At 32.8% G+C, this 21,989-nt stretch overlaps 1 protein-coding gene across 4 annotated transcripts; it reads left to right on the forward strand.

Moving 5' to 3' along the window:
* Positions 1 to 9,940: 9,940 nt before the first annotated feature.
* On the forward strand, positions 9,941 to 21,310 carry LOC144548771 (UPF0481 protein At3g47200-like). Of its 4 annotated transcripts, none has more exons than XM_078297482.1 (2): positions 9,941 to 10,412; positions 19,648 to 21,310. In XM_078297482.1, the coding sequence occupies exons 1-2, from the start codon at positions 10,104 to 10,106 to the stop codon at positions 21,148 to 21,150; spliced, it is 1,812 nt and encodes a 603-aa protein (XP_078153608.1). In that variant the 5' UTR covers positions 9,941 to 10,103; the 3' UTR covers positions 21,151 to 21,310. The 4 variants fall into 4 exon arrangements, with proteins under 4 accessions (XP_078153608.1, XP_078153610.1, XP_078153609.1 ...); XM_078297484.1 differs by having other exon boundaries at positions 19,681 to 21,310; XM_078297483.1 differs by having other exon boundaries at positions 9,941 to 10,379.
* Positions 21,311 to 21,989: the final 679 nt, after the last annotated feature.

Genomic DNA, 21,989 nt, shown 5'->3' on the forward strand with positions numbered 1-21,989 from the left:
CTGATACTTTTTCTGCGACCAATTTTTTTTTGCCGTTGTTGTTTTTTGCTGACATCATGAAAGGGCATCTGTGACCAAAGAGACGGTCGCTAATAGTCAAATCCGGTCGCTGATACTATTTTGTCAGTTTTTTTTTTTGTTATTTACTTTTCTGTCAGTTTTTTGGGGTTTTTTTCATTTTACTTTTCTCAAAACATACACAATAGATCGATTCAATTGTAACATCAAATATTATTCAAAATTACGGTTTTGATTTGAGATACAACAGTAACAATATCAACACAACAATTCTAATTTTGCCATAACATCAATTACAATTTCCTCAAAATTCTCAAGTCATGAAACAAAACAGCACATATAACGTAATTAATAAAGTTCTAACCCAGCTATTCATGTCCAGCTCAGTCATTACCTTCATCCTAAAAAAGGTCCAGAAACAAAAAATTAATATAGGACAGGAAAACATAAAAAAAGCACTGACCTAATTTGAGTGACAGGAAAAAGCACTGGCCCAATCTTGAAACATCAAATTCTCCAAATGAAAGTATGAAACAAAATAAAAGCAGGAAATAAGTGACAGGAAAACCCTAATTGTACTAAAGCTTCATTATTAAGTAAAATTATTACTAAAATATATCATCTAAAGACAACAAATGGAAAACATGAAAGAACCCCCTCATGACCTGTCAACCATTGAGTAATAGGTCCACTAATGAAGAACCTAGTTCTAATTCCAAGTCTAATAACAACCTTATCCTATTTCAAATCCATTAACAATTTGTTCTCACTTAAAAATCAACAAATATACAATGAAGAACTTACGCAAATTCGTCAAATTATGCAATTCCATCCACTGGCCTAATTTGAGTACATAAACTAGTAAATGTACAAGGTTCTCTAGAAACTATTTTTAGACTTGAATTCTAGAAATTTAACAAAATTCCAAGCTTTGCATAAATATGCACTAAAAGAAAACAATGAGCAAAAAATATGCACTAAAAGATGAGTAGTACCTCTTTCTCCAAGCCAGATGAGTAGTTCATAAAAATATGCACTAAAAGATGTAGTACCTCTTTCTCCAAGCTGTTTCTCCTATCTAATTACAAAATCAAACAATGAGCAAAAAAAGAAAACCAAAATTTCAAAGAAAATTCAAGCTCAGTTTCTGTCAGATATTAGATGTAATTATGCAAATTAGTCCTTGGTTTTGTTTTATTTATATTTGTGAAATCATGCAAACTTATAGAACCAGTTTAGTAGTTCACTAAATAATTGGGTTTCTACTGACACCAATTAGATTAGAAAAAAGAAAGAAAAGAAAGAGGCCTGATTCAGCTTCTTCATGTTCTTCTTCATCGGCCTCCTCTCTTAGGCCAGTGAGGCAGCAAGCGGCTGTTCGATCATAGGGGAACCAACCTCTTCATGTTGCTGATCCCGAGATATGTTAATAGTCTGGTTGTATAACACATGGTTGAATTACCGACATCAATTGTAATGTCTCAAATTGTTTAATATATGTTCTCTCCTTTTGCCTTTTTGTTAGAAAAGTTAAGTACAATGCCACAATTCTAATTCCATGATAAAAGCTAAAAATTCAAATTAAATAACACACTTCTAAACCCTCAATCTTAATCAAATTAACAAGAAATTGGAATACAATTGGATAAGAAAACAGCAAGACAACTAATTGGATAAGAAAACAGCACTATCCTATATAACATGAAAAACTGTCATTTTCTTTCATAATTTGGTATTAATTACAATTTTAACTTCACAGCAATCAGCATAAGTATAACCAGTCAAAATTTTATAGCAATCTTAAGTGGAGAAAGTTGCTTTGCATATAACACAAACCAAGTTGAGCACATTCTATAATTTCTATGTTGATGCATCTAAAATAATTCTTTACCAATTAAAATTACCACATTTGCTACATTCAAGAGACAACCCTCTAGCCAAATAATATTCTGCAATAGCCAAGTCACAGCTCACAACGGCATTTTAAAACATTGCAATTGCTACATGCAAGAGACGCCCCACTTATCAAATAACTAAACAAATCTAAAAACGAAAAAGAAGGAAAAATATAAATTTCTCCTCTGACATATCATCGCATACCTTGAGTCGGTGACAGAGGGTGAGAAAATCGATCGCGGACGAACCATTAGAAGAGATCGAAGTTCCGTTACTCAAATCCAGCGACAATCCTTTCGAGAAGTGTCCGTCGGAGATAGGGTTTCCAGCGCTAGAGCAGAAGACAGTGAAAGAGCTCGTCGATTCTTTCAATCTGAAAGGCGACGCCGTGCATGGGGAGAGAAAGGATCGGGTTGGGGAGGAGCCAGAGAGGCGAGTCGAGGCGATAGGTTTTGGTCTGATGTGTCTAAGACGCGATGGGTTTTGGGAGATCGGCGGGAGGGTTTTGGTCTGGCGCCAGTTTTTTTCTTTGGTCGCCAATAATTTTTGGTATTTCTATTTTTTTTTTTTGGAAAAATGACTTTCAGCGACCGGCGAATTGTCCGGTAGCTGATAATACAACTCTGTTAATATATATATATTATTTCAGGGTGCCCTCTCCCCCAGGAAGCGGCCCTGGCCGCTGGCCCCCAAAGCGACCCATAAAAGGTGCTCGCTTCCCTGCTAAGCGGCCCAGCTCCAGGTGCCCGCTTGCCCTGGAAGCGGCCATGCGAATTGTGACAAATCCAAACGAAATTGGTGTTTTGGTTTAATATTTATTATAAAATGGTATTTTTAAAAATTTCGGTCCGAATAGTCGTTGTAACTCGAATTGGAATTCCGTACTGATCTATATAAGGTAATCATATTTCTATATAATTTGTGTTTTCGATTTGTGTGGTTTAAATTGAATGTTTGAATTGGATATTGAATTGAGTAATCGGATTATGATAGTGTATTTAATTAAAATATGGGGTCTAGGTACTGAAGTTGTTTTTAATGGACTGGAATATTGGGAATCGCCTGTTTCAGGGATTCCAACTGGAAAGAAACTATTGTTATTGAAAATCTAGACCCAATTGATATTATGATTAAATATGTTGACATAAACTGATGTTGAATTGTATGGCTGTCAAACCCCGCGGCCAGGGGTCGCGACAGTACCCCGCCGTAAGCATTCAACTCCGTGTATGCTTACAAGGCAATTCAATTTACATTCATAAATTCACAACCAAATAATATAAAACCGAGTTTATAAATATAAATCCTGAGTACACAGTCTGGTCAGAGTTTAATATATCAAAAGTATCTCATCCGGATACTAACCATAAGTCCTACCCTAAAGCTATACAACAATATATATATATATATATATATATATATAGAGTTAGGCTGGGGTGCTATGGATAGCATAGTGGCCTCTATGCTACGGCTCAATATTCGAGTTTTCAAAATCCAAACGGTCGATCCGAACCGTTCATCTTATTCTCCATATTAATATCTGCTTGGAGACCAAATTTTATAATTTTCTGAATTTTTTTACTATTTATTAAGCCACTTTGAAAATCGCTAATCCAACGGTTTTACTGTTTTGTGCAGCCACCGTTGGATCAACAATTTTGTAAAATACTTAATAAATGGTAAAAAAATTCAGAAAAATGTAAAATTTGGTCTCCAAGCAGATATTAATATGGAGAATAAGATGAACGGTTCGGATCGACCGTTTGGATTTTGAAAACTCGAATATTGAGCCGTAGCATAGAGGCCACTATGCTATCCATAGCACCCCAGCCTAACTCTATATATATATATATATATATATATATATATATATAGAGAGAGAGAGAGAGAGAGAGGGGTTGGCTAAGATCAAAGTGGTAGTTCCTGGGCTTTGGTGCTACCAAATCGTTTTTTAATTTTCAAAGATCAAAACGTCGATCCGAACCGTTCAAGTTAATCTCTATATTAAAATGTGTTTGGAGACCAAATTTTACATTTTTCTGAATTTTTTTACTATTTATTAAGCCACTTTGAAAATCGCTAATCCAACGGTGGCTTCTGATTTTTTTACTATATCATATAAGGGCATGCTACCGAAGGCCTACTACTTGCGTGCCTCCCCGAAATCAGTCGCACCAGAACCTGTAAAATAACCCGAAGGGTGGGGGGTGAGAATAAATTCTCAATGCGAATATGCCACAGTTGGATTATTGGACTTGCAATCAAGCTCCATATTCAAAAATGAAACCCATACAATAGCAATTCAAACTGATACATATATTCATAATTAAAGAGATGCATATGCTCGACAACAATTAATCAAGTGAATCACAATTAACGAAATTTCAACAAACACATATTTGGCTTAACTCATTTATTTATTAGAGCTTGTAGCAACTACAGATGTTCAATCGAGCCGGACCCTTTATCTGACCCTCGTCTGTAGGGTTACTGACACATACAGACGTTCCACCGAGCTGGACCCTTTATCTGACATCTATCTGTAATTGCTTGGCTTAACCATTTATTAAGGTCTAGTTCAAGTCATATAAAGAAAATTCACTTTGAAATCATTCTAATTGCCGTAATATTCAATTAACCGTCCAAACGCATTAACACGTAGGAAAATGCCCCCGAGCCACAGACGTTACAGTTGTCACCGACGATTTCAATTCACATATGAATATAATCACTCACCCCTCGTCCCAATCGGTACTGGGAAAACTGAGGGTCATTCACCTAAAGCGCTAGAAGAATCCCAAGCTCAAAGTCAGCTATACAGCTCAACTTTGCAAATTCGTTAGATCCAAGTCACCTATACAGCTCAACTTCGTAAATCCACTCACATGTACATTCTCAATCAGCAATTCGTGGTGACTCTCAACCATAATCAGATCATAATAGATCAACACAACTGACAACTATATAAGCATGCAAATCATTTAAGTCACGTCAATTCGAATTTAATTTGATTGGGCTATGCAAATGATTTACGCAATTCAATGATGCAACAATCAGACATTCAACATGATAAACGAATAAAGAATTTAATTCCTGAAAATAAAATATCAAAAAAGTCCAAGAACCCAGCACCTGGTTACGAAGAGCTTATCTCACGCTTACGGTTCAGACGTCTCGAATGGTCCCACAAAGTCTTGCTCAACCGAGCCTACACCTATATTACATACGTACTTGATTTAATCTTTGTTCGATGATCGATATGTTTACTTGAGTTGTTTGAGCTTAATTATACTTTTCTTAACATAATCCTTATACTTTTGTACCGATCCTTTTTATTCTTCTTTATCACTTAACATCAACAAAATTCACACAATTTACATCTAGGTCCTCTAGACCATACACAATTCCATTTATGCAACAACTGGTAAGAATAACCATTTAATCATTCCTCAATTTACTAATGAAATTTACATAACAATTTAAGGGTTGAATGTGTAAAGATTCTAAAAGATAACCGAACAATTTTCTTCAACTATACTCATTTGATCAATTCATTCTCGAGCTAATTTGGTGGTGGGTCACCTAAAAGATTTTAGAGATACCAATTCAATTTTTCGAACACTTAAACCCTAATTTGATCGAAACCGAGATTAATTTATAGATCTTCGAGATTAAGAAGTAAACTTACCGATTACACCACTAATTGGTTGGATTGGACTAAACAATTCACAATTATTCCCAAAATTCGGATTTGGTTCAAAACCCCGAAATAGAAATCTGAAATTGAGAGGAAATCGAGAGAAGAATCGATAAATAAACAACAAAGAAGCTCAAATGAGAGGTATTACTTGCAATTGATCCACCAATTTTGGGTTTAAACAAGAATCGTAACAATGGCGAAAATTCTGGTTTTGAGAGAAGAGGAGAGAAGAGAAATGAGTACCAATGGGAGAGCTAGGAGAGATATTCGGCCGGCTTCTCGCTTCTTTCTTCACTTTCCCGGGAGTACCGGTTGGGTAAGGGTTATTGAATAAATTGTGAATTGTGACTGTGAGACTAATGAACTGTGGTAACTGTCTTATCATTGATTTTCTTTCCGATATGACAGCATTGTAACATTGTTCCAGATTGTTTCGTATGGTGAAAAATGATTAATATTGAATACTGATTTCGTATTGTTTTCGTTAACCAATTATAAGAATAGTTATAACAATATAAGCCTAACACGATCGATACATGTTATGGTATATGTTTAGTAATTATATTTATTTTTGTGAATATGTGAAGTAATTAGATTTGTTTTGAATATGTTAGATTGTATTTTTAAAATTCGAATTTATCTTTAATAGGTTAAAAAAATAGTTAGATTTATTTTTGTAAATATGTGAAGTAATTAGATTTGTTTTGAATATGTTAGATTTTATTTTTAAAATTTGGATTATTTTTAATAGGTTAAAAAAATAGGTTAGATTTATTTTTAAATAACCTATTTTTAAACTAACTAGACATACCCTTGTAGATTTGGAGGGCAACATAAACAGCTCAAGACAGGCTATGGTGCCTACTTAGGAAAGAGAATCCATGGCAATTCTGGTACATCACCAAAAAAATTGGTATCAGAACATCGACCCAAGGGATGCACGTGCAAAAGAGTCTATACTGAAATTGTTTTGGTGATGTATTGGAATGGCCCTGGATTTTTCAAAAAATATTCATTTCAAAGAAGAATTACTAATGAAGAATTGCTCATATAAATATTCATTTTAAAGAAGAATTCGAAGTTATGCAAACGGACCTATTAACATTATTAATTCTAACCGAATTTATATTCATTAGTGTATTCATTAATTAATTCTAACTGAATTTATTCTATTAAGAATGAGTGCCAACACAGCGGAATCTCATACGCGAGCCCTCCCCTACTTCCACTCAAGAGATCTCGAGGAACTTATGAAAGAAGAAAACCCCAAGAACCTTCATGAAAAGTCTCAACAACGTACAAACAAAGAAAATGTGGATTTTTGCAATCCCTGTCAGCAATATGAGAAGAGGAGCGAGATGTTCTGTTGCGCGGAATGTTTGCAAGCTTTCCACCCTCCCTGCATTAGCGCCTATTCGGCACGCACAAGGGAGGATATAAGGTTCAAGCATTTTATATGCCCACCCTGCGCCTTAGACAAGTCCAAGCCAAGCAGGAAAAAGAGAAAATGAAAGAAGTAGTGGAACTCTAATTCTGATTAGGATTATCTCGACGTTGTATAATTTTTACATGCCCACCCTGTGCCCTAGTTGTGATTTCCTTTACTTCAATGTTATTTTTCCTTCATTTATCTCAATTAGTTTTTTACTTTCAAAAATTGAACATTTATGACTTTGATTCACAACAAATGAAATTTTTATCTTTTGATTTTCTTATTTCGTTTTGTATATATGTATTATTTATTTTTATAGGAAAGATATAATTACATAAGCAATTAAAATGGATATAACTATTTTTAAATTTAAACGTAAATGAACTAAAAAAAAAATATGAAATAAGAAAATATTATTATTTGGAAATTAATATTAAAAATTGTGAATTATTTATGTTCATAAAAATAAAAAATAAATAATTCATAATTATTTTTAATGTAATTGATTTAAGAAATTTTTTATTTTTATTTTATTGTTTTAAAGTAATTGATTTAAGATATTTTTTATTTAACTTATTGAAAATAAATGAACGTTTACAAAATATATTATCAATTTAAAATGAATGTTTAGAAAATATATTATCAATTTAAAATGTAAAATAAAAATTTTCAGATATAAATAAATTATGAAACTATATAATTAGAATGAGAATTTGAAAATAAAATAAAACAACTCGTGTAAAGAAATAAATAAATACATTTTTACTTAGTCGAATAAATATACAAATTTTTGCACGAATAATTTTTATATATAAGTTACAAATTTTATTTATTTAGAAATTATAAAGATGTGACTTGATAATTTTATGTATATATATACACACTATTTGATATATTCGTACGACACTGTAAAAAAAAAAAAAAAAAATATGGACCGCCCGGCCGCCCCTACTCGGACTGCCCTGCCCCTGAGGGTACAGTGGGCACAGTTTTTGAAAAAAAAAAATCCGTGGTGCCTGTATGCCCGTGACTCCTGTGTCTGTGAGTGCCCGTGCCCGGTTGTGTCCGGCCCGCCTGTGCCCGGCCCGTGAGCAATTCACTAGCAAAAGGCAGAGATTGGTTGGTAATTAATAAGCAAGAGCTAGAGATGAGAATTATAGATTTTGGAAAGAGATATTGTGTACCCGATGGCCACAGATCGAGCAGAGGACAAAGGCAGGAGAATCAGAGAGAATCAGAAACAGCGATATTAAAAGAGTGGAGATGAATATTGAATAGAGATTGGTTGATTGATAACTAAAGGCAGAGATTGGTTGGTTGATAAGCAAGAGAGATGAGAATAAGAGATTTGGAAAGAGAGAACGTGCAAGTGAATAGAACGCACTCTAGAGCTTGACTTCAAAATCTCGTGTCTTTTGCATTATTGTAGAATAACAGATGCTATGTGGCATTCACAGAGTTATAATCCATGCAGGTGAATATAACACACTAGTCAGTGACCCGCCACACTGTCAGTAAATGCTGTTTTGGATTTTCACAAAAACACTTATTGCTTCAATTACTTTTGTCCCGTGACTCTGCAATCCGTCCTTTTTCTAATATTAACATTTGTTTTTATTAGAATGTTTCCTTTTTCTAATATTCACATTTGTTTTTATTATAATATTTTATTAGATTGAAACACAACGACGGAACACTACATGTGTCGAAGCAATAATGCACCTGCAAAGCTATAATTGCACATGGGGTCATGAATAATTGTACATAATTGAGGCTGCTAGTTGCAAATGAATTTAGCAGGTAGGTTATTCATGCAAATATAATTTTTTATCAGATTAATTTTCTGTTATATTTTATCTAATTATTTACGGTATGTATTCCAAATACAAGTATTTATTTCGTCAAAATTTCCCTTTTCCTCTTTTTTTGTTTTCTTTTCATTTTGTATGAGTCATTTTGGTCTATCTAGCTCATGCAACTAAATTAAATTTATTATGCTATATGGAACCAGAAATAAAAGTTATATTATGATATGGTTATAAATTAAACATAAGTTTTGATTTATGTAAAAAATAATTCTTCAAGCCGCCATGTAGTTTTAATAATATGGAATTTGGAGGTAGCCAAAATTCATTTTTTTGACCTAAATTAAATTTTATGAATGCATTAAAGACAATGTTTATGTAAAAAGACAAATGCAAATAGAAGCAGTACTTTACAGTTGACCTAAATTAAATTTTATGAATGCATTAAAGACAATGTTTATGTAAAAAGACAAATGCAAATAGAAGCAGTACTTTACAGTTGAAACATTTTGTAAATTAGTCAACCTAAAAATTAGAGTTGAAGTACCAATTTTAGTGGCAAGAACTTCATTATTCTATTTCAATTGACGGTTAGCTGAAATTATTATTAATATTAAAAAAAAAAATTTCGTTTTTGAAATTCCAGAATTGAAAAAATAAATTTCCTATTTTGGTTTTGGAATTCCAAAATTGGAATTTTGAATTTCCAATTTTAAGTTTTTTTTTAATTAAACATAAAATGTTATAATTTTTTTATATTGAAATATTTTATATATTTTTTAAAAATAAATAATCTATATAATTTGATTTATTAGAAAGATTGCGACAAATTAAATAATCTGGATTAATATTTTTTAGGTCAGATTTTTTGCAGCTGTAAGAACAATTAAAATAAAAAATTTGTATCCATCTGTATCCGTTTAATATTCAATTCATATCTGCATGTGAAAAATAAAAATAGATAGGAATATGATTTTAGCATTGTCTATTCCGGTATGTGATCCGTTTGCACCACCCCTAGCTGGAGTACATCTCTTCTGGCTACCTGACCTCAAGTATAAAGGACGACCTAGATACAATGCCTCCGTGATGACCTCTTATTTGAGATTTGATACACAAATTGGTCATAATATAAACACAACAGCATTCCGAATCAATTTTTTTCTTCTATAACACTCCTACACCCAAAACACCAAACATACTGACGTCGAAGCAAAGATATTCCTCAATCCATATTCACTTTTCACTCCAAATGGATCCCGAAATCAAAGTGACATCAGTCGCAGTGGGCCCGGAGGTTGGTGGGACATCAGCCGCAGAGGGCCCAGAGATCGAGGTGACATCAACCGCAGAGGGCCTGGAGGTTGAAAAGACATCTGCTGCAGAGGGCCCGGAGATCGAAGTGACATCAGCCGCAGAGGCCCCAGAGTTCGAAGTCACATCAGCCGCAGCGGGCCCAGAGGTTGGCGGGACATCAGCCGCAGAGGACCCAGAGATCAAGGTCACATCAGCCACAGAAGGACCGGAGGTTGGCGGGACATCAATTGCAGAGGGCCTGGTGGTTCGAAAATATTGGGAGTACGATTCCATTTTATCATCAGATTCTATTTTCCGTGCCCCAGCGCACATCAGATACGGTCGAGAATCTGATTTTGAGCCTAAGTTGGTTTCTATTGGCCCCTACTACCGTGGACGTCAAAACCTCCAACCAATGGAAGAGAATAAAGTCTGGTGCATGTCAAATCTTCTTATGATGCGGCCAGGTGATGAAAATAAAGGTGAAAAAGAATTCATGTTATATTATAGAGGTGAAAGTAATATGGATCGTGTGCCTGTCGACCCGTTTATGAAGTTTGAAAGTCGTGCTCGTAGTTTCTATAAAGAGAAGTTCGACCAAATTAGTGATGTTGAATTTGTTCAGATGCTACTTCTGGACAGTTGCTTTATTATCCGAATTTTACTCTCTATCATTGGAGCAATAACGGAGAGTATGGGTTCTCTAGAGGTGGACATAAAAGAGGTAAGATCTGATTTGCTTCTGTTGGCAAATCAAATTCCCCTCTTTTTTCTTAACGTGCTGTATTACTGGTTTTTTCCAAATCCGCACGAGTCCATACAAATTAGAGTTCTCCTTTTATGGTTTATACAACGCGATTTGCCATGGGAATACAGTTTAAATTGCTTGGCTTTCGAATCAGATCATTTGCTCGACTTTTATTGGAAAAGCTCCGTGCCATACGCGGACCCAGTACTTACACAAAAAATATTTGAAGAGAATATTAAAAAGCTGCTGAAGCAATCAACCAGCTTGGCAACTAATTGGGAAAGCTCATTGCCAAAGTTGATAGCAAATGCAAATGAACTTTACGATATCGCACATATAAAATTCCAACGTGATTTATATAGTGGGAATCCTTATAAGGATCCTCGAGGCGTTCAAGTTAAATTTTCAAAGGGCATCGTGCGGATGCGTTGCCTAAAGCTTGACTCAACTATGGCAACCGTATTAGTAAATCTCATCGTCTTTGAGAACTCCAAACCACCCTTCTTTCAAATGATTAGAACCTACATAAAAATTTTGGATGATCTCATTGATTCAGAAAAGGATGTGGAGTTCCTTCAGAAGTTTGACATTATCTTTAACACACTTAGCACTCACACAAAGGCAGCCACTTTTTTCAATGATATTGGTAACCTTTGTTTGATTGACAAGGAGTTTAATCCTTCTTCCTTCTACTTCGAAAATTTCTTTGAGAATGTCAAGAAATACTACAACTCAAGTTGGAACCGTAGATGGGCGAGCTTGCAGAATAACTACTTCAATAGCCCATGGGCAGGCATCTCAGTGTTCGCAGGTGTGATCCTGCTAAGTCTTACGGTACTTCAGACATTCTACACTATCTATGGATACTACAACCCAAGGAACTAATTAATTAGGCGGCAGTTTCGATTTCTTTACAATTTGCAATCTTGTTCTCTTAATAAGCCTGTTATATTGTTAATTAATTTTCCTTTTCCTTCTGTTTTTTTTTTTTTTTTTTTTTTTTTTTTTGGTTTGGTTTGCTTCCCCTTGTACCGCAATGATGTTTACAATTTGAAAGTGAAATTGTCATTAATGTACGAATTCATATCCTTTGTTATTATTTTTTAAGGTTTGACGTGATAAAGACTTTATTTGAAATTGTCATTCATGTACGAAACTATCAACAAATTAAACTACTTCAGTAGTCCATGAAGCCTATAAGTGCCTTGTTCTTTTTAATCCTTTCTTTCTCCTTGTATAAATGAAATATGGAGGGTACATGACATATTAACCCACTAATAAAGTTGTTTCCTTAGATAAGGAAAAAAGGGCAATTTTGTCAACATAAATTTGTTTCTTTTTTTCATGGTGAGACGTTAGCGACGTCTAATAAACTTAGTGAAAGATTAAAGGCTAACATAATAAACTTATTTTAATAGTAATTAAATTTATAATATTTGTTGTTGTATAAAAATAAATTCAGAATATTTGATAAATAAAATAATTTTCAGTATAATAAAATTATAAAAAAATACATGTTTGTAATTTATGTCTAGTAAATTAAAAACCATTACCTATCAATTTGCTAACTTAATTTTTAAATTTATTTTATGCACGACTATTAATCCAATAGAGACAGTTAAAGTCCGGTTTTGAATGAGAGTTGTCGAATAAAACCCTTTGGACAAAACCCAATATATATATACACTAGTATCATACTCGTGCGTTGCAACGGGGACATATTATAAGAAAAAAAAATATCAATGAAAATAATAATTATCCAAAAATTAAGACACATGTTAATAGAAAATTTATATGATTCTATATTTTTAATGAACTTTAATCGGATCTCTGACAACAATTTGATGATGTGATGATTTTTTATTTTTAAGTACTAATGATATCAAATAATAGCTTGATTCGAATCTAATATCAAATATCGTACAACAATTCAATATCGACATATATATAATATGATATCAAAAAACATAAATAAAAAAGTGTTATCGTGTGAATGTATAAGATATATAATACACAAACACACATATTATAAGAGAAATATATATTCACTTACACGTTCCAATTTATATTCTTTTTTGTTTCCAATTTATATTCTTCTTATTTGTTTACAATTTAGAATATATATATATAGACACACACACACACACACATTGATATATTATATATTGAAAATATATTCTAAATTGCCCAAAGAAAGAAAAAAAGGAAATAAAAATTGATTTCCATTGTGATCCGTATAGAAACAAAGAAATAAGAAAATGGAAGGTGGAGTCTTCTCAATTGAAGAGGAGAAATATGAAAACAAAGAAATAAGTAAACATAGAAATATATCGCTAAATTTCAGAGTCTGTTCAATTTTAATTGTAACGTATCGTGTGGCAGCACATGTGGTGAGTATGTTTTTAACTAAATTTAGAATTCTATACATAAAACAAATACATTTAATCAAAAGAATACAAATTATGTAATTGAAGGGCTAAGATCAAATCTGAAATTTCATCTTTCAATCGTAGCCGTTGGCGGATCGGACACCCAACGTGCTTAATAATAGAATGGAGATATAGAGAGAGAGAGAGTGACCAATGTGCATTTGTATACATATGACCCAATGTGTATACAGTCCAAATTTGAAATTTTAAAATCCAAAACGTCGATCTGGACCATTCATCTTGTTCTCCATGTTAATATGTGCTTGGAGACCAAATTTTTCATTTTGCTGAATTTTTTTACTATTTATTAAGCTACTTTGAAAATTGTTGATCCAACGGTGGCTTAACAAAACAGTAAAATCAGCAATCACCGTTGGATCAACAATTTTTAAAGTGGCTTAATAAATAGTAAACAAATTCATAAAAATATAAAATTTGGTCTCCAAGTACATATTAATATGGAGAACAAGATGAACGGTTCAGATCGACATTTTAAATTTTGAAATTTCAAATTTGAACCGTATGTATATCGAACCATATGCATACGAATGCACATTAGTCACACACACTCTCTCTCTCTCTATATATATATTACCTGTTGCATTTAGATTCAGAGAGCTCTACTGGTACCCCATCCCCAACAAATACAATATCGTCGCTAGCCATTAATATAATTCTGGAGCTTAATTGGGATTCTTTGGTCTCAAGAGAACTTGTTATAGATTCTGAAACTAACTAATCTTGCTAGTGTTAAATTAATCTAGCTTAATTTGGTTCTAGTCTTATATAATTGGAAATTAATGCATAGTTAATTAATTATTTCCCAGGACGTTCCTTAATACTTATTTTAAGTTAATTTGGTCTATTTAATTTACTAATGGTCTTAGTCAATGCTCCTAGGTATGTGAGAAGTTATAATTTTTTTTTTTGCAAAATTCAAAACCAAATATAGATTAGTTATAATGTACTTGCAAACTATTAAATGAATATTGTTCCGGATTGACCGCTATTGATTCCACCAATTATATATTAGTTAATCTAAAGTTCCAAACATTTTTTAAATGAAAGAAAGAGGGCAAATTAAAATGCTATAGATATACAAAATATGGGAAAATTTTCCCTCAGAGTATCAAGTTCAAGAGGAGCACTCTCATTTCATTTACTATATATCTTACTATAAATATATAATAAATAGAAGTGTGAAACTTGTAGATTAGTCCTTATTTCACTCTTTATGCCACAACTAAACATGGTGTAAAGCTTTATCTAGATGTAAAAACACCTCGCTTTCAATTGGTGACTTGACTGATCCCAATTGGATCAATGTTTCTCTTCTAAATTAGTTTGGGCCCATCTTTCCAGCCCAATTTAGGTTTTTTTTTTTCTTTAGCCCGCTCCAGCAAATTAAGCTTCACAATACAACATTTGATTAGGCTAGATCTCATGAACAGGCGTCTGAACAAGTGTTTTCCGATAACGTGATCAACTAAATCCTACAAACTTTTCAACTATGGAATATGTTAAGTTTCTTGTTATATATCTTATTTTTTAATTTTTTTTGTTATACATTTTTTAATTACTTTTCTTACTGTTTGCAACAAGGATCGAATTGTTAATAAAATACAGCTTTATTAGTATGTAGAGTATATATTTCTGTATAATTCTTGAGTTATTATTCAAAATTAAAATCATTAGTTTATGAAAGTACTTAGTTATTATTGATTTTTTCTAATATCTTATTTTATTTATATATTAGTGATATCTTATTTTATTTCCTTTATTTTTTATTTTTCGGTAAAAAGCTAAATCTATAGTTCTACACTAAATATATATACTATACATATTATCAAATTTGTGTGATTTAATCTAAGTTATCCTCACAACTAATAAATAGAGTTATTCTTGTTGGTAGTATATTTGAATGTTTATTTTAATGAATCCAATGTCCAGTGCACATCTCAAGGTCCAATATCCCAATCTCAAAGCCCAAACGCCGATCTTAAAGCTCAGAAATAATTAAACAAAGCCATCTTACAAATAAGTCCCTCTGACAATGAGAAATTTGCAGCACAGTCCCTGAAAATTTACATATAGACCCCTGGCCCCTTAAAAATCTTCTCAAACAAGTCCCTGGAAGCCCAATATTCACTCCAGACCCTGCCGAAAGTCCAAATTACATCTCCAGGTCCCTAGATATTTACCAAAAGGTCCCTAGAGGAATAAAAATGTTTATAAACAAGTTATTTTCAGCCATAACTTCTCCAATTTAAGTCCAAATCGACTCAAACTAATTCCAAATGAACCCAAATCAAATTCTATATATTCCTAAGCCAAATTCAAACATATCCAAACTTCAGTCAAAATTTGAAATGACCAAAATGTCCTTTATAACCAAATTGACTTAATTTTAAAGTTAAAACTACAATATCTCATGCATCAAATTAAAATCCCATGAAAAGTCTTATGCATCTAAAGTTATAATTAAGTATGGAAAATTATAAATTCTCAATGACATTATGAAATTACCAAAACACACCTCCTTTGCAATTGATATTTCTAAATAAATGCAATGACTAAGATATATATTTCTAAATTGACTCCTTGAAATGATACATACACACACATGCTAGTATAAATGTCCAAGCAAACGAGAACCAATCAAATGACCAATAGGAACTTTACATGAGCCCCTCTTTTAGTCCTATTTACTCAGTTCACAACAAAATAGGCACAAATTCTGTAATGAACGAGGTATTCAGTTTGACTCAAAAGGTCTGTTGATGTAATTAACAGCGGAACTTACATCCGTCGGGAGTTAAACGTTCCCACAATCAAATAATAACAATTCCTTAGTCCCAAATGCGATACTTAAATATGTTTGAAACATTTATATAGAAATGTAGGACTGTACAGCTCGCAACTTTCAGGCGTCGTACCTTATAACCTCTTTGTTTTCTGAAAACTTTAAATATTGCTCGTATTGGGACGTACCAGTAAAGGAGTTGCTAATAGTGGATCCATTTAAAAAAGCTGCGCGCAATGATATGTGTTGAGAAACCGGGCGTGGCAATCTGTCCGCCGCCATGAAATTTTAATAATATGGAATTTGGAGGTAACCAAAATCTAATTTTTGACCTAAATTAAATTTTATGAATGTATTAAAGACATTGTTTATGTAAAAAGATAAATGCAAATAAAGGCAAATACTTCACGATTGAAATATATATTTTGTATATTATAATTAGTCAACATAAAAATTAGAGTTGAAGTATGGGTTTTAGAGGCAAGTACTTCATTATTCTATTTCAATTGAAGGTTAGCCGAAATTATTATTAATATTAAAAAAAATTAAATTTCAAAATCAGAACTCTGTTTGACAAGATTTCGAAAACTATCCAAACCTCATATTTATTTTCTGGTTTTAGACGAATTACCGCAAATTTTTTTTCCGGTTTTAAAATTCCAGAATCAAAACAATAAATTTCCTATTTTGGTTTTGGAATTCCAAAATTGAGATTTTAAAAAGTAAATTAGTACCGACACATTAGTCACTTGTGATCATATGTACCATGAACAAACTTACCGTGACTGATCATATTTTCTTATCTAAGTCACGTTTCATCACGTTTAATTATATTTTCTTATATAAGTTATTTTTTGGAAAGAATCAGAAAAATTATATAAAAAAAAACAAATGAAAAAATTGCAAAGAAAAATGTAAAATGAAGAAATAATTTTGAAAAGAAATGTTCCGTGTTACGATCAAGTCGGTTTGTGAGTCATGTCATGCTTTATCAATTTTCATATTGGAGGCTATGCGCTAACCGACCGTATGCCATTCTATGACGAAATCATTCATGGCATTAAGGATTAGCATTTGGTCTAGTGATAAAGGCTCATGGTTTCCATATAAGAGGTCATGAGTTCAAAATCCGAATGGAAGAAATATTTTATTATAATAATTAACAAGGGTATTAAATAGTTAGATGACTTGACCTCCAATCTTTACTCTAAAAAAATTCATTCATTCATGGCATTAGTTTTTTCACGCTAGCTAGCTAGTTGCCGTTATAAATTATGTTCTGAAGTCTCTGTATTCCTTTAACTTGTTATAAATTACTAGCTGGCTTTGGGAACGTAAATTAATACGATTGACAAAATCCTCTCTCTTTGACTTCTAATTAAAAATCGTGGGAGCTAGGTATGCTCTGTGCCTAATTGATTTTGCACTTACATATTTGTGTAATGGTGCCCATGATCTGTTAGGAAATAGCCTACAATGACAAGATCCTGAAAAACAATTATTAATTAGTTAGATTAAGATAATTGTTTGCTTGTTTTATCAACTGCGGAAAGAAGAGAGATGTACAGCCATACACAACTCAGATATAATAGAAAATATAAACCTTATCTGATTGACAACAAAAAAAAAAAAAATTTCATAAATTAGTTTACAGAAAGGATGCCGTGCGTGTCATGATCATACATATCCGTGTAGATACTTGTTGGTTGAAGATAACATTTACCTGTCCTGAATTATATTCTGACAAAGTCATTTTGAGCAGTAAATGCAGTTTTCTTTTAGTGAATTAAATTTATGTATGTCATGCTGTGAATAATACGTTATTATTTTATTCACATGACATATTTAAGTCAAATTTTTACGTATTATGTATTATAAGACTAAATTAGTAGAAGGTAGTCACAACACATTAGTCACTCGTGATTATAGTTTTTTTACGTATTATATATTATAAGACTAAATTATCAAAAGACAGTCACGACACATTAGTTATTCGTGATCATATTTATTGTGACTGATCACATTTTGTTATGTAAGTCAAACGTTTAATTATTTTTTATAATATAAGTTAGTTTTTTGAGAAGAATCAGAAAAAATATTAAAAGAAAAAAAAAATGGAAAAAATGTAAAATAAAGAAATAATTTTGAAAAGAATGTGCCGTACGTGCTGCGATCAAATCGATTTGTGTGTCATATCATGCTTTATGAATTTTCAGATTGGAGGCTATGCGCTGATCGACATGTATTCCATCCTGTGACGAAATCATTCATGGCATTAGTATTTTCACTACTTTCCGTTATAAATTATGTTCTGAAGTCTCTGTATACCTTTAACTTTTTGTAAATTACTAGCTGTCTTTGGGCACGTAAATTAATAAAGATTGACAAAATCCTCTCTCTTTGACTTAGGCGTGCTTTGTGCCTAATTATCAGTTATGTCTATGAACTAATCTGATCAGATAAGACCTATCTGATTAGGTGCAAATGATCGGGTGCAAACGAATTGGTGTAGTTTTAATAATATTGAATTTGGAGGTAGCCAAAATCTAATTTTTGACCTAAATTAAATTTTATGAATGTATTAAAGACATTGTTTATGTAAAAAGATAAATGCAAATAAAGGCAAATACTTCACAATTGAAATATATATTTTGTATATTAGTCAACCTAAAATTAGAGTTGAAGTATCGGTTTTAGAGGCAAGTACTTCATTATTCTATTTCAATTGAAGGTTAGCCGAAATTATTATTAATATTAAAAAAATTAAATTTCAAAATCAGAACTCTGTTTGACAAGATTTTGAAAACTATCCAAACCTCATATTTATTTCTCGGTTTTAGGAGAATTGCCGCAAATTTATTTTCCGGTTTTGAAATTCCACAATCAAAACAATAAATTTCCTATTTTGGTTTTGGAATTCCAAAATTGGGATTTTAAATTTCCAATTTTAAGTTTTTTCTAATTAAACAGAAAATCTTATAATTTATTTATTTTTTATATTGAAATATTTTATATATTTCTTTAAAAATAGATGAAATACTATATAATTTGATTTATTAGAATGACCTTGACAAATAATTCGGATTAATATTTTTAGGCTAAATTTTTTGTAGCGGTAAGAATAATTAAAATAAAAAATTTGTATCCGTCTAAAAGAAAGATATCCGATAAGTATCTATTTAATATTCAATCCATATCTATTTGTATCTGAAAAATAAAAACGGATACGTATATATGATTTCAGCATTGTCCGGTCCACATGGGATCCGTTTGCACCACCCCTAGCTGGAGTATATCTCTTCTGGCTACCTGACCTCAAGTATAAAGGACGACCTAGATACAATGCCTCCGTGATGACCTCTTATTTGAGATTTGATACACAAATTGGTCATAATATAAACACAACAGCATCCCGAATCATTTTTTTGCTTCTATAACATCCAAAACACGAAACATACCAACGCCGAAGCAAAGATATTCCTCAATCCATATTCACTTTTCACTCCAAATGGATCCCGAGATCAAAGTGACATCAGCCGCAGAGGCCCCAGAGATCGAGGTGACATCAGCTGTAGAGGGCCCGGAGGTTGGCGGGACATCAGCCGCAGAGGCCCCAGAGATTGAAGAGACATCTGCTGCAGAGGGCCTGGAGGTTCGAAAATATTGGAGGTACGATTCCAACTCATCATCAGATTCTATTTTCCGTGCCCCAGAGCACATGAGATACGGTCGAGAATCTGATTTTGAGCCTAAGTTGGTTTCTATTGGCCCCTACCACCGTGGACGTCCAAACCTCCAACCAATGGAAGAGAAAAAAGTCTGGTGCATGTCAGACCTTCTTATGATGCGAGTAGGTGATAAAAGTAAAGGTGAAATAGAAAGCAAGTTATATTATAGAGGTGAAAGCAATATGGATCGTGTGCCTGTCGACTCATTTATGAAGTTTGTAAGGCGTGCTCGTAGTTTCTATAAAGAGAAGTTCGACCAAATTAGTGATGTCGAATTTGTTGAGATGCTACTTCTGGACAGTTGCTTTGTTATCCGAATTTTACTCTCTCTGTGTGGAGCGATAGCGGAGAGTAAGGGTTCTCTAGAGGTGAACATAAAAGAGGTAAAATCTGACTTGCTTCTGTTGGAAAATCAAATTCCCCTCTTTTTTATTAACGTGCTGTATTACCGGCTTTTTCCAAATGCGCACAAGTACATGCAAATTCATGGTCCCCTTATATGGTTTATATATCTCGATTTGCCATGGGAATACAGTTTAAATTGCTTGGCTTTCGAATCAGACCATTTGCTCGACTTTTATTGGAAAAGCTCCGTGCCAAGGACGGAAGACTTTCTTGGTGGAATTTTTGTACTAATGAATAGGGACAATATTCCGGAGTACAAGCAGCAGCAAACAACCAGCTGGGCAAATAATTGGGACGGGTCATTGCCAAAGTTGATAGCAAATGCAACTGAACTTTACGATATCGCAGGTATAAAATTTCAACGTGATTTATCTGAGTCCAGTCCTGATAGTGAACATCCTCGAGGTGTTCAAGTTCAATTTTCAAAGGGCATCATGCGGATGCGTTGCCTAAAGATTGACTCAACTATGGTGACCTTATTTGTAAATCTCATCGCTTTTGAGAACTCCTTACCATCCCCCATTCGAATTATTAGCACATACATAAAACTTTTGGATGATCTTATCGATTCTGAAAAGGATGTGGAGTTAACTCAAAAATTTGGCATTATCTTTAACACACTGACCACTCACACAAAGGCGGCCACTTTCTTCAATGATATTGGTAACCTTTGTTCGATCGACAAGGACAGGAATCCTTTCTGCGACTTGTTTAAGAATGTCGAGGAATACTATAAGTCAAGTTGGAACCGTAGATTGGCGAGTTTGCAGAATAACTACTTCAATAGTCCATGGGCGGGCATCTCGGTGTTCGCAGGTGTGATCCTGCTAATTCTTACGGTACTTGCGACATTCTACACTATCTATGCATACTACAACCCAAGGAACTAATTAGCTTTCAGTTTTGATTTCTTTACAATTTGTAATCTTGTTCTCTTAATTAATAAGCCTGTAATATTGTTAATTTTCCTTTTCCTTGTGTTTGTTTTGTGTGGTTTGGTTTGCTTTGCTTCCCCTTGTACCGCAATGATGTTTACCATTTGAAAGTGAAATTGTCATTATTTGATATTTTTATGTGTTTAGATTCGGAGTTGTAGTTTAAACTCCAATTTGCTTTATTTTGCTTTTGTAATTTGAAAACAATAGTTTGAGATGAGTCCGGTAGTTGTAAAGATTTGGGGTAAGCCAGTTAGGCCCAAAAGCCCAATATTAATTTGTTGTCCGCCTTCTACTTTAGTTAAGCTTTAAACAACTGTCGTTACCTAAATTTGTAACTTCCAAGCAAAATTTATTATTAACGATGTTTATGGGAAATTAACTGGTGGCAAATATAGCTACTGATTGAGAGAAACAAAATGTAGTGATCAGCAATGCACTTAATTTAGCACTCAAATTTTAATACATTTTTTTTTAGAAACATTTTATCATCTAAAAAATTATTGTTTTTAAATAGTCTACAATTTTTAAATCAAGTGATTTTTTATATTTAATAAAATAGTTTTTAATTTAAATATATATAATTTAATCTGCAAGTACATTTTCATATAAATATTATGTTGAACGGCTTGAATTTATCGTAAAGACATTCAAAACAAGAGGGTTCAAATGCACCCAAATTTTTGTGCACCCAAATCCACCATATCCTTTTTCTCCGTTTTCAAAGTCCGAATAGTCAATCCGAACCGTTAGATGCGATCTATAATTTTTGGGTTCAAATGCACCCAAATTTC

This window comes from Carex rostrata, chromosome 34 (genome assembly GCF_964058835.1).
Source record: "Carex rostrata chromosome 34, lpCarRost1.2, whole genome shotgun sequence".
Lineage (NCBI taxonomy): Eukaryota > Viridiplantae > Streptophyta > Magnoliopsida > Poales > Cyperaceae > Carex > Carex rostrata.